Source organism: Micromys minutus (assembly GCF_963924665.1).
Source record: "Micromys minutus genome assembly, chromosome: 10".
In the NCBI taxonomy this organism is placed as follows: Eukaryota; Metazoa; Chordata; class Mammalia; order Rodentia; family Muridae; genus Micromys; species Micromys minutus.
Window position 1 is genome coordinate 60,144,053 of NC_137979.1, and position 13,122 is coordinate 60,157,174.

Sequence of the window (13,122 nt, forward strand, 5' to 3'; positions counted from 1 at the left end):
CTTCTCCTTCCTCTCTCTTTCTGTCCTTCTCCGTCCCCTTTCTCTGCCTCTCCTTCTCCAGACCCCATTTCCAGGTCCCAAATAAGACTTTTTATTCTGGGACTGCGGAAGGCACCCCCTCCCGCCACCTCATATGGTGCTTTGTATCAGAGCTGAAGGTCAGTCCCAAAGTAGAAGATGGAATAGGCTATGAAGGGACGCTCTAATCCCTGAGGGGACAGCAGTTCCTACAGACCAGAAGCACCAGCAAGTTAAGAGGCTCTTGGTTTGGCCAAAAGGGCAGTTACTTGAGCAGAAGGGAGGCAGAAAAGACCAGAAAGGCATCTGCCTCAAAAGAAGGCTGGGAGCAAAGTCGAGCAGGGAACTATGGGAATGTCCCTGGTCAGGCTGAAACAGCTGTGATCTTAAATCATATCCCCCCCCACACACACACCCCACGTCACCCAAAGCCCACCAGCTTCTCCAGTTGGTTACTGACAAGTTATTTCTCGCTGGGGGGGGGGGGGTGATGAGTCAATTCAGGCCAGCGAGAGTCTATATAAACAGGTTTCTTGGGAAATTGCTCTCAGGCTGGTGAGTTCACTGGTCATCCCAAGGAATGAGGCTGGAGAAGTCGACATGGGGAGAAAGACAAAGGAGAGGGGGAAGAGAAAGAGATAGATGTGGGCACAGAGAGAGAGAGGAGAAGAGAAGGGAAGGAAAGAGACAAAGGAGAAGAGAGAACAGAGAAGATAGAGAACAACATGTCTGGTTTATAGAGCAAAGAACCTGGGGGTGGGGTGGGCGTGTGAACAGCCCAGCCAATGGGCCTAAAATTCAGGTTTGGGAGAGGTGTCCGCCAGGTACGGACTGAGGGATGCTGGGAAAACCTAGAAGCCAGGTCTGCTTTGGCAGGCAAAATAGGTACCTCAGCTGCTTGTTCTAGTGTCTGAAACCCAACAGTTACCAACCGACAGGTTTTCAGATGCAGACGCACAGCTCTGTTCTTGAAAAAAAGACTCCTGCACAATTAGTTTTTCTGCCCTGTATCACCGGGAGGCAGGAGCTCCACGGAAGATTCCTTCGTCCGAAGGGAGGGGGGAGGAGAAAGGGAGGTGAGCTTTAAAACCTAATGGCCAAGCGCTCATCCTCCTCTAGGGGGGTCGCTCCACAGTAATAAGTACAAGGCAATTACATTCTGTTGTGAGTTATTAAATTGGGGGGAGGGGGAGGCAAACATAATAAAATGGAGACATTTGTAGTTTAGCGGTTGAAATAAAATAACAGTGGATAAAAATAAAATCACTAGCTAAAGTTTCCTGGAGCCTAACCTTCAAGGCATTATCGTAAAGACTAACAAGGTGCTAAGGAAGTTAGAGCCGGGTGGGAAGGCGGCGGGAAGGAACCCGGTGGGTAAGCGGAACGGACGCTGCCTTTCCAAAGCTGTCATTTTCTTACATGTCTAAAGAAGCGATGTGTGGCGGGAGCTGGGCTGAGGAATCTGGCCAGGGAAGGCTCAGATCTGGGCAATGGGTCTCAAGATGCAACAAAGGAGCCACTTCTGATTCCTCAGGTAGCTGCAGAAGTTCTACAACTGCCTCTGATAAACTGAGGCACACACGTGTCTCTTTGGATGTCTCCATTTCTGCCGGGCCTGTTACAAGCATGTAACAGTAGATGACCCAACCCTGTCGTAAAAAATAAAATAAAAAGCAATCACTTCTGAACTTTCTGGACCTGGAGATATAGCTCAGTCCTAAGAACACTGGCTGCTCCTCCAGAAAACCTGGGTTCGGATCCCCGGCACCCACGAGGCATTTCACAGCTGTTTGTAATCCCAGTTCCCAGGGATCCGATGCCCTCTTCTGGCCTCCATGGCAGTACGGATATTCACGCAAACTAAGTACACACGAAATGAAAGTAAAATGTAGAAGAATTGATAAGACGAATGACGGAAAGAGGGAATGATAACGATGGCGAGAGTCTAAGAAGGGAAGCAAGGGTGTCCATTAAGAAGCTGTACTACTAATCTTAACCAGAAGAGGGCAGGGCTGCTGAAATTGAAATTATGAACGCATAAAATACTTTTTGGCCCTTTGCAGACACCGTAGGCAATTTCCTCTGTTGGGCGGGTTTATCTGCCCGGAAGCGGAAGTTTCGTTCTTTTTTCAGTTCCCTTCGGTTCTTGCCGCTGTGAGTGTTTTGGGGCTGGTGGGAAAGGGAGTTAAATCCGAGGCAATCCGCAGCCGGGGTGGGTTTGAGGGCCATGGGTCTGCAGGGAGCGTGTGAGGGAGGATGGAGGGGTGCGGCAGGGCGGATCGGGGAAGCAGGAGCGCGGATTAACTCAGGATTGTTCCCCACAGGTGCGGACGCCAGAGCCGAGCGCCAGTCGCCATGGTGAGTCCGGGCCCAGGGACCGGGGCGGGCCTGAGCACCCCCAGGTCGTGTATGTCCCCCGAGCTTATTCTCTGTTCCTCCTGTGTTGCAGCCTCGGAAAATAGAGGAGATCAAGGACTTTCTGCTCACGGCCCGGCGGAAGGATGCCAAATGTGAGTGGGAGCTTCGAGAAGGCTTGGGACGTGCGGAGGGAGGGATTGGGCGGCTTGGAAAAGCAGTTTCTGTCCGGTATCCTGTGGGATCCCGGATCGGGATCTCTCGAATGCTTGGCAATCGAGCGTGCCACAAACACTAAGGTCGGCACTGCAAGTTGTGCACACCCTGATCACAACCCATCTCATCGCTAAGTACCTTTCCCGCCTTCACGTGGTAGAGGGCAGAGATCTCTGAGTTAGAAACCTTCGTGGACTGCATCGTGAGACCCCGTCTTCAAATGATTAGGAAAAGGACGTGTCATTTACCTGTAAATCTCCAGCTTCCAAATAAAGGGGCGAGGTGAGGAGACAGAGCAGACCCAGTATGCTGGCCCTGCTTAATCTCTGGCCAGGGCAAGAGGATTAAGTATCCAGTGCCTAAGTAGCAAGACGCTTTTTCCCAGGCTGGGTTCGTGTCTTCTCTGCATGAGCTGGGATTCAGAGCCAGGCCTGGTGCACAGAGAGTAATCCCCGAATTGGGGGTGTTGGGGGCAGAGACAAAGGGATGGGGAAATGCAAGGTTCTCCTTGGCTACATTGTCTCAAAAATAGACGATTAAAACAAGCAGGTTCAAAGTTGTTTATGGGCCCCTGCTGGTTCTATATTGTTCTTTCATACACAAGGAGGGAATTGTCTCCTGTTGAAAGGATGTTTGGGAGGATGTGTCCTTGGATGACATTATCTTCACTTGGCAGAGAAAAGGGTTTGTTTTTCTGCTATTCCAGATAGCGCTGTGCGCCTTTTCTCTCAGATCCCTCTTTACAAGCACCAGATAATGAGCGGAAGTAGACAGTGTTGGGCCATCTTGTTAAGTGGACAGGAAAAACCTTTGGATGAACCGCGAGGACCTTAGGTATACCCTGTCACATCAGAGGAGCTGTTGCCTTTGATCTGGTGCTCTGTGGGCCAGCAGCCACCAGTAAGGAGGATATCTCCTGCTGGTAGGCTCAGTGGGGTTTGCTTCTGTGTCCAGGCTGAGACACCTGGCACTACTTTCCGTGTCTCCCCAGCTCTGACACAGCCACAGTTCTTTCCTCCTACTTAACTAAAATGTGGAAGCAGAGGCTGTGCCTCCAGATTGGTGAGGTCAGCTTAGACCCAGTGACTTCCTTAAGTACTTAAGAAAATGAATCAAACATTTGTTGGGAGAAGTGCCTTTGAACCCGATTTCTGGTGGGTTTTGTTTTTAGAAACAGACTTTATGGGCCCTGAGTAACCTTGGCAGTAACCTGTTGTAAACCAGGCTGACCTCAGGCCTGGAGCTCAGGGAGTCTTCTCTCAGCCTCCCAAATGTTCGGGTTATAGACCTGGGTCACTGTTTCTGGCTTGTTTTCTTGTTTATTTTGTGTGTGCACATGCATGCATGTGAGACCAGAGGGCATCTTGATGGAGTTGGTTCTATGGGGCAGGTCTCAGGTTTGGCTACAGATGCCTTTACCCACTCAGCTATCATACTGGCTTCTCTTTGACCTTGAACTGCCTCTGTCTCCCAAGTGCTGGTATTACAGGCATTTGTGGGGTGCCCTCGTCAGCGTTTCTGCTGTGTGGGGGCACCACATTGAGTTGGTGGACACTGGGCTGCTTGTACATTTTCTGTCAGCCTGGCTTGGCATTTTTTTCTTATTGGATATTCACTTAGTGGAATTGCTGTATGGGTTATGTGTGGCTGCTTGGGGACCAGGAGTATAAGAGCACCTGCCTGACTCTCCTGAGGCTCCGGGTCCTTTCCCAGCACTGACCTAACTGGACATGGCAGGCACTACTTTGGCCCCGGGGCTTTTGGTTGGAGGCAGAAGGGTCAGGAGAGTTCGAGGTCCTCAGCCACACAGTGCGTTCAGGACCTTCCTGTCTCAGACCTCACCTCCAGAGAGCAGAGGTGATGTTTGACTTAGTACTGAGGAGTGCAGTAGCTGCTGGGGCAACATGGGATGCTGCAGTCAGTGCCTTAAGCAGGCTCTGAGCCCTGGTGTTTTCTGTGATGTGCCCTGTCCTAGCAGTAGTCAACTGACAAAGATGGAGTTGAGAGAAAATGTGCACGGCAATCTTGTGCTGTTCTGTGAGGGTACAGCAGAATGCGCATCTGCTTAGGTGCTTGAGTCTGGAGCATTAGGCAATCATGAGTCTTAAGAGCTCTTTTTGCTAGTGCAGCGTTTGGTTCCCAGCATCCTCTGACGTCCTCTTCTGGACTCTGAGCACCTGTGCTCCTGTGCCTGTCCCCATGCACAGGCGTGAGTTTACACAAAATTTACAAACACTAATAACCAGGTTCCACAAAAAATGTAGGAGGCGCTTCCCTGTGTACAGCGGGGTCCTTGTGTGTGGAGACTAGAAGGTTTAAAATCTGAGCAGATGACTTTCTTCCTTTATAAGCTATCCCTTTAAAAGGGTTATCATGGGTCGTTCAGGACTGTTGTGTGGTGCTGTATTTAGAGTACTAAGTGCAGACTGTGTGCCTGTGCATATGAATTGATGGAGCCCAAGACTCACTGAGTACCATAAGAAAGATGCAGCTTTCCAGCACATTCAGCATTTGAAAGCAGAGGGAAGTCCGAGGTGGTTGTGACTGAAAGTTTCAGCCACTTAAGAGTATAAGGCACATGACCTGTGTGGTTCTCATCCTTAATTGTGGCTTCCTTGGCAGCTGTCAAGATCAAGAAGAACAAGGATAATGTGAAGTTCAAGGTCCGCTGTAGCCGCTACCTTTACACCCTGGTTATCACAGACAAGGAGAAGGCAGAGAAGCTGAAGCAGTCCCTACCCCCAGGTGAGTGAGCCTGAGACAGTAGTGGGTGGGAGAGCCACTTTGTGGTGACAGTGTTTGCTGTGGCTGTGAATGTCAGGTTCTGTCTGATCCCAGAAATGGCTTCCTTGGTCCCAGGCAGATTATAATTTATTTAATTCTCCAAAGAACCTATTCTGTTGCCAAGGAAGGGCCAGTGAGATGCAGTGGGGTAGCTCCAAAGTCAGAATTGTGTTAACCGTTGCTCCTTCTTTCCCCAGGTTTGGCAGTGAAGGAGCTGAAATGAACCAGACCTCTGCATATGACTATTAAAAACCCTGAAAAGTTTTCTGCGTCCTCAGTCTTTGATGGGAAGTGGTATTAAGATGGTGCTACTTGAACTGGAATCTTAGTGGGTGAATCATCTTTTTAGCCTAAGTTTAGGAAACCATTCATGGCCCTGGGAGGGCATTTGGAAGAGTCTGTTCTTCCTGGAGGGACACTGGTATTTATTCTCAAGGCTTGGCGGTGAGCCTTGGATGGGGGGGGGGGGGGGGGCTCTGAGCTGCAGGATGAGCCATGGACTAATGCCCTTGGATCCCCTGGATGCAGGCGAAAGATGTGAGGGTTGGGAACGTGGAGTTAAAGCACGGGCTGCCGGGAGTGGGCAGGGCCTCGGCACTGCTTCATACATGGTGCGGGCACATGCCTGCAAGCAGACAACATTTTTGAGAATTTTTAAGAATTGAAATGGCAGGCAGCTGTCAACGGAGCCACTGGGGCTGCCACCAGGTGGCACTCTACTGCAAACAAGCCCCATCTCTTGAGATATCACGTGTTCCTGGCTTTGCATCCCACCCTGCCTCCACCGCCTGAGTTCTGGAACACCGGTCTGCAGTGCACAATTTAATGTGCTATGACTGGGAGTTCTTTCTGCTTTTAGGGAACTTACATCAGGCTGAGGGTTAAGTTAAATACCTAAAAAGTAACCAGAAGCAAAAGAGACGTGCTTACTGAAAGATCATTTTTGTATATGCTGTGCATGGGGGGTGGGAACGGGCATGGGTTTTGTTTGCCCCAGGTATGGGTGAGATGGAAGTATGGTCGCTTAGGATTCCCCAGGAAGACAGTTCACGGCTTTGGCTCCCACCCCCTGCCCCATACATTTCTCAAGGGTTCGCCCTGGCTCTTAGGAGACAGACAGTTTGGTCTTGTGGTTGATTGTAGGCACTTTTTCATGCAGTGCCTCCTACCCTGGCAAGCCTGAGTCACTCAGGGTGTGCTTCTGTGGCCCAGGCAGGCTGCAGAGATTGAATGTCTGTGCCTTCAGGGATTCACCACCGAGGGCCCAGCTTGCGCTAGCCATGGGGAGCACTGAACTGGTTGGACTGCTGGTTGGCCTGCCCTCTGTCAGGAAATGTTAGAATGCCCTAGCAGTGAACTCAATGTAACTATCTGGTTTCCTTCCCGGTCCTGCTGGATTGAGGACTGGGGTTAAATTATGCCTAGGCCATAAACTTTGGCTCATTCCCTGACTATCTTAACTGATTTAACCACTTAAACTGTTCTGTGTCTATCTCTTCTTCAGTCCTGACCTTCATTGTCTCCTCAGTGTCTGAGTTCATCTGTTTGCTCATTTACATCCATCTCCCTTGTCTCTTACCTCTCACTGTGTCCCAGAATCCTCACTTCCTGCCACTGTCCCACCTACTCCCTGCCTCAGTTCATTGGCCATCAGCTTCTTTATTGACAGGTTATAAGACATTCTCTCTACAGATGGGTTTTCTTTTGGGGCCCTCACCACATTGCCTGGACTGCTTCTGACTGCCTCTAGAAAAGACTCATCCTGGGTGTAGGCCTATAAATCTTAGTTGTGTAAGGGCTGTTCAGATTCACAAAACATTTCCTAGCCCCTCTCTAACCCTGGCCACTGGGAAGCAGCCACAGCTCTCCCATGCTTGCCCTGCAGCTGTTGGGTTTTCCTGACTAGATTCCTTTTCTTCCCTGCCCACTAGTCCCTGATCCCACAAGATTCCCATCCACCACTCAGAATCCTCTGGAGACATCAGCATAACTTTCTTGTGGAGGTGTACCCACACTACCCTCCCTTGTACCAAGACAGGGCTGAAGCACTTTAGAGCCTCCCCGCCCTACCAAACAACTGTGAAGACAAGGAAACGAGTTTTAATGTTGAACTGTGCAGATGAGGTATCAACTACAGAACAGCTGACTGAGGAGAGAAGCCCTGCTGCCAGGCAGAGCAGGAAGAACTCACTTCTAGCAAGGTTCTTGCATAGAGCAAGAGATTCTGTTTGTGGGTGCTACCAGCACCTAGTTAGGAATTCTCCCTCATCCCCCTGGGGTCTCCTTTCCTCTGCCTGTAGCACCAAGCTTCCTCTAGCTGATTCCTCAACGCTGTTTCCAACCAAACCTGACCCTGACTTACCTTCCGCTTTGCCACCTAACGTGTGTCCACTGGCATTTAGCCACCCACCCTGGTTTGTTTTTTTTTTTTTAATGTATTTATCTAATATTATGTATAAGTACACTGTCGCTGTCTTCAGACACCAGAAGAGGGCATCAGATACCATTACAGATGGTTGTGAGCCACAATGTGGTTGCTGGGAATTGAACTCAGGACCTCTGGAAGAGCAGCCGGTGCTCTTCAGGCCACTACACTCTGTTTTACTTTTCCCCAAAATACCCTCTGACCTAGCACATGATGGAGTCACGTGTGTACTGCCATCTACACTGACAATGTGTAAGTGAGCGAGGCCTTGGGGCTCTTGTCTGCTCTGACACTTACTAGGTGTCCTCCCTTCCTGTGTTTTCTGTCCATCCGTCCCCTCTAGGAGCTCAAAATCTCTGGATGCACATGATTTATATGGTAGATCCTAGAATAAATGATCTAATGTGAACCCTATCATTCGTGATGTCGTATACCCATAATTCCAACCCTCAGTAGGTTAAGGCAGGAGGATCCTGGGTTCAGGGCCAGTCTGATGAACTTAGTCTGTAATCTCCTCCTCCCCCACTTGAGTTTTTCAAGACAAGGTTTTTCTATTTAGCTCTGGCTGTTCTGGAACTCTGTAGACCAGGCTGGCTTCATAGTCAAAGAGATTTGCCTGCCTCTGCCTTCCAAATACTGGGACTAAAAGTGCACCATCACCTCGTACCTCCTGTCTCGGGCTCTGTCTTTAAAGGGCTCAGTGGTAGAGCCTTTGCCTAGCATGCTCCAGGCCTTAGGTTCTAATCCTAACACCGCAGTAGACAAGCCGATGTGGGGGAGCAGGGAGGCAGGGAATCACTGAGTTCCAGGACAGCCAGCACTACATAGTGAGACCCAGTCTGGAGAAAATAAATACATAAAATAGTAATTATTGTAGCAATAATAATAATAGAATGGATTAAGGACTAGCCCAGCCTCCTAGGGCAAGATTACTAATTATGTATCCACTGGCACTTGAATCTTTTTTTCCTTTAAGACCAGGTGTCACATAGCCCAGGCTGACTTCCAACTCACTACAGACCTGAGGATGACCTTTGAACTCCTGATCCTTTTGCCTTACCATCCTAAGGCAAGCACCATCAGACCTGAGCCACTATTCTGATGTGATAGCAAGGATCTGTGTATGCTTTTGAGCCTAATTTTTGGAGCGGGTGGGTGTGTCCAGGAAGAGGAGGCTCAAGAGGAGAGGAGGGGGTCCTGGGCAGAGCCTCGTGTTGGGTGGGGCGTGTCCTCGCCTAAGACTGGACACGGGGCGGGGTCTAGGCGGGGCGGGGCCGGATCCCGTCCTGAGCCGGTTAGTGTTAGCGGCGCTGGCTGTGGCAGTGGACCCGCTGCAGCTTGTGCAAGCCATGCCGGCGGCGCGCGTGGAGTACATCGCGCCCTGGTGGGTCGTGTGGCTGCACAGCGTCCCGCACCTCGGCCTGCGCCTGCAGCGAGTGGACAACACTTTCAGCCCTGGCGATGAAACTTACCAGGAGGTAAGCCCGGGATCCCAGCCACTGAAAGGGACCCTCAGAGCGGGAGCCAGAGCTGGCCCTCGCTCGCCCAAGTCCCACTTCATTCTCTCTTCCCTCGGCAGCTTGGTCTTTCCGCGCTTCTTAGACTCCCTTGGTCCCCATTGGGCCCTCTCTGCTCTCCTGGGTCCCTTGGCCAGGACGCTTGTCCTAGCTGGGAACCTCGGGGTTCGTAAAGCTGGAAGGGTTGGAGTCGAGTACGCTGGGGAAGAAGAGGAAGGACGCGGAGGCTGTGCGCGGGAGGCGGGGGCTGAGCCTTCCTAAGACTTACAGTGGGGGTGGGGCATCTGAATCGAGGTGACTGGCGGCCGAGGTTTGTGGGTGCACAGGGGTCCTCCAAAGTTCCCCTCCTGAGACCCCTTCCCGGCCCTGATGGCCTGAGAGAAGTTTAGGCAGAAACTGACTTGAGTCTCCGGAGTTCTTTGCGCTCCTTTCTCCAGCCCCATCCTGCAGGGCAGCCGCCGCTGCCAGTACCTCTGCCTTGGCCGCTTCTCAAAGGCTGCCGGGCTGAAAGAAGCGGCGTGGGTGACTAACGTCTTGGACGCCAAAAACCCACAGCTGTTTGAGTCAAGGATGGAAGGTGGCTTCAGATCCACTCGATCTCGCACTGCCCTTGTCTGATCTGGGGTCCCTTCTACAACCTTCTAGGCCCTGAAATCCTGAGGTCTTAGTTCCCCGGCCGGCTACCCTCCTCAACCTTATACTTCTGACTTGTCTCTGAGGAAAGGGGACTTTCCCTTGTGGGTTTGGTGGGCAGGTCCAGGCTTCTGACCTCCTTTCCAGACCCAGCTACCGTCTCTCAGCCCATCTCAGCCGCGGTTAAACCCCATGACGGCCTCTGGGGCCGGGCTGCGTCAGTTCCCTCTGCTGGGTCAAAGATTCAGGGGCTGCGGCAACTTGGGAGGAGGCCCATTATTAGTTCAGAGCTCTGTGCTCATGCCGGACTTTGACCTGCAGTGGTTTGGCACCATGTCCTAATCTCCATAGTGGGGCATCTGGCTGAGCAGGGCTTCTCCAGACTGCCCAGGAGTGGCTTCTTGTCCTCCCAGATTGTCCCCATTCTGAGACCAGGGGCTCCCGATCCGTGTGCTATGCCCTGTCCAAGAGCCAGTACCCCGGAGTCTAATTATAACTTTCAATGGCTCCGCTGCCTGCAGGCTTGGGCAGTTGGTTTCTGTTCTTCTGGAAGATGGGATCCCTTTGTGCTACTGGACGCACTGTCACTCCCTAGGCACTGCACTAACTTCTCCAGATCTACAGCCACCCCCGCCCCCCAGTCTTTTCTGGACCTGGAAGGAAAGCTTGTTCCCTGTGGCCCGGTGGCCACCGGCATAGCACCAGGGAGTCTTCCTTCAGCCTGTGTTTAAAAGGGGACGGATCCGGATACTGTTTCCGAACAGCTGTGTTGGGGGTGTGGAGAGAGCCCAGATCCTGTGCTCCCGGGCCCCAGCTGTATTTTCTCCTCTCTCCTGGAAGAAATCTAGACCCTCAGCTGGGTCAAGGAGACCCCTGGCTGGGAAATGGCTGACATGGGCGTTCCCTCACCCCCACAGCCTGAGCCTGACCCCACCCACCCCAGTCGGCAGGTGTGTGGTGCCAATGAGTCCCCCTCACAGTCCTTGCTTCCAGGGTCTTGACCCTGAAACCTTTTGTTCTGGCTCCTTCCCATGACCACTGTATCTGCCCCCACCCCCTGCTCCCATCCTGGTTCAGTTATGAGTGGAAGCAAAGGCCCTGGAGAATGTGGTGGGCCTTAACGGAAGTCTGGCACAGGGTGTTACTTAATTAAGGCTACTCCTATTTTGGTAAGTTCCCATGTTGTCTGACCACCGGTCTCTCTCCTCCTGAGCACTGGAGTTCTGCAGCTGGTTAGTTCACAATGTTGCCTTGGGGGGGGGGGGGGGAAGCTTCTCTTGTAAGTGGTCTTAGTCTTCTGCAAACTTAATCTGAGGCTGAATGTTGTGCCAGGGCCTTGGTGGCATGACAACAGGATTGTCTGAGGCAGGGGCATTGCCATGCTAGTGGTGGAGTTGGGTTGCAGTCCTGTGACTGTGAGCAGCACAGGCAGATGAGAAGTTTTCTCTCATCTCTGAGTATTTACAGTAAGGACCCAGTGATGCAGTCAGTAGACAAATGGCCCTGAGGCGATGGGTGTCTAAGGACAGTGCCCTGTAAAATAGAGAGGAAGACAGCGGAAGACCCTGCACAGGGAGAAGACTGAAAAATGCACGAGAAGGTCACAAACAGTGCCGACATTAAGGTCACTGCGGGTGTGCACATGTGTGTGTGCACACGTGTGCACGCCTGTGTGTATGTATGTGTGCATTCGTGTGTATGCATGTATTTGCACACACATGTGTACTCCTGTGTGTATATATGTGTATGCTCTGTGTGCATGTGTGTATGCATATGTGTATTTGTGCACATGTGTGTGTGTATGTGCATCCACATGCACGGGTGTAGATATGTACCTACAGCCTTGTAAACAGGCAGTCAGGCTCCAGGAATGACAGCCCTGTGCTTGGGACCTAGAAAACAGGAGGGCTTAGAGAAGCTGAGCATCTGGTAAGCATACACTGTGATCCAGAACTTTCCTGAGTAAGAAGGGCCCAGATGCTTCCTTAGATCCCCCCCCCCCCTCTGGCCAGAAGAGGAGGTTGGATGCCCTGGAACTGGACTCGCAGATGAGATTGTGAGCCACCCTGTAGGTGTTAGAACTAAACCCTAGTCCTTGGCCAAAACAGCTAGTGCTCTTATTTGCAGAGCCATCTTGCCAGCCCTTGAGTTTGAGGTTTCGATTTTTGTTTTTGTTGTTTGTTTGAGACAGAGTTTTATGTAGCCCAGGCTGGCCTTGAACTCACCACACAGTAAGGACAAAACTGAACCCCTGCCTCTACTTCCGACATGCTAGGATTACAGATATATGTATCCATGTTCTGTTTATGGGGTGCTGGGGGTGGAACCCGGGGTTTCCCACGAGTGGGACAAGCACTTTACCAACTGAGCCACACCCCAATGACCCCTCCTTTTATTTTATTCACTTGTTCAGTTCTGAGGCAAGGTCTCCCTGTGTAGTTGAGACTAGCTTCCACCTGACAATCTATTTGCCTTTGAAACCTACAGAATGAAACTGCCATTATGTGTCACTGTTCCTACCTTCTGCCTGGGGGCCTTGGGCACAGTGGACGTTCCTGGTTTCCTGATAGTTGATCTTCCTCATCCTCTCCCCACTGAACTTGAGCCTGAGTCCTCAGGAAGCCTCCACACCCCCAGCCATTTGTAGGAAGTGGCTGCGGGCCCAGCAGAGGCAGGCGGGAGGTCAGGAGACTGGGAATTCTGCAGGGCTCGGTGTCTATAGCGGGGGAGCCTGGATCCCCACCCCAGGAGAGCAAGACTGGAAGTCGGAGATGATCCCTGCTTCAGAGAACTAGCAAAGGGCTCAAGAGCTCACAGGTGGGAAGCGGGTGCCCAGCGCTGTAATCTGGGGAAGGAGGCACTAGCTGGCTGGGTACACAGTGGGCAGCGCCGAGGACACCAAGTGAGCTGTGTCCCTCAGAGAAGCCACTTCAGTTCCCTCCTTATCTGGGAATTATTGTTACCCTCACTGTCCACCAGATAACCAGGGGAGGCCTACTCTGATGATGTCATCTCCATAGGACTTCCTGTTGGATCTGAGGACAGCACGCCCATCTAGGGCCTTCTGCAGGCCATGTGAGAGGAGGTATGAGAGGAGTTTGTTGTCTCCCCTGTGAGAGACTGAGGATGTGGCTGAGCTGTGAGTGCTTACCCAGCATGCACAAAGCCCTGAGC

The 13,122-nt window shown here is 51.7% G+C and overlaps 2 protein-coding genes across 3 annotated transcripts in view; both read left to right on the forward strand.

Moving 5' to 3' along the window:
- Window positions 1–2,161: 2,161 nt before the first annotated feature.
- On the forward strand, window positions 2,162–5,638 carry RPL38 (ribosomal protein L38). The gene is made up of 5 exons (XM_080924528.1): window positions 2,162–2,230; window positions 2,343–2,376; window positions 2,468–2,528; window positions 5,212–5,334; window positions 5,571–5,638. The coding sequence occupies exons 2-5, from the start codon at window positions 2,374–2,376 to the stop codon at window positions 5,594–5,596; spliced, it is 213 nt and encodes a 70-aa protein (XP_080780654.1). The 5' UTR covers window positions 2,162–2,230; window positions 2,343–2,373; the 3' UTR covers window positions 5,597–5,638.
- Window positions 5,639–9,133: 3,495 nt separating this feature from the next.
- TTYH2 (tweety family member 2) overlaps window positions 9,134–13,122 on the forward strand; it is a 41,702-nt gene continuing 37,713 nt past the window's right edge. For both annotated transcript variants that reach the window (XR_013975192.1, XM_080923814.1), the window contains exon 1: window positions 9,134–9,276. Coding sequence is in view for 1 of the 2 variants with exons in the window: in XM_080923814.1 (XP_080779940.1) it covers window positions 9,148–9,276 (129 nt within the window). In the remaining variant the exon portion in view is untranslated. The remainder of the gene's footprint in view (window positions 9,277–13,122) is intronic.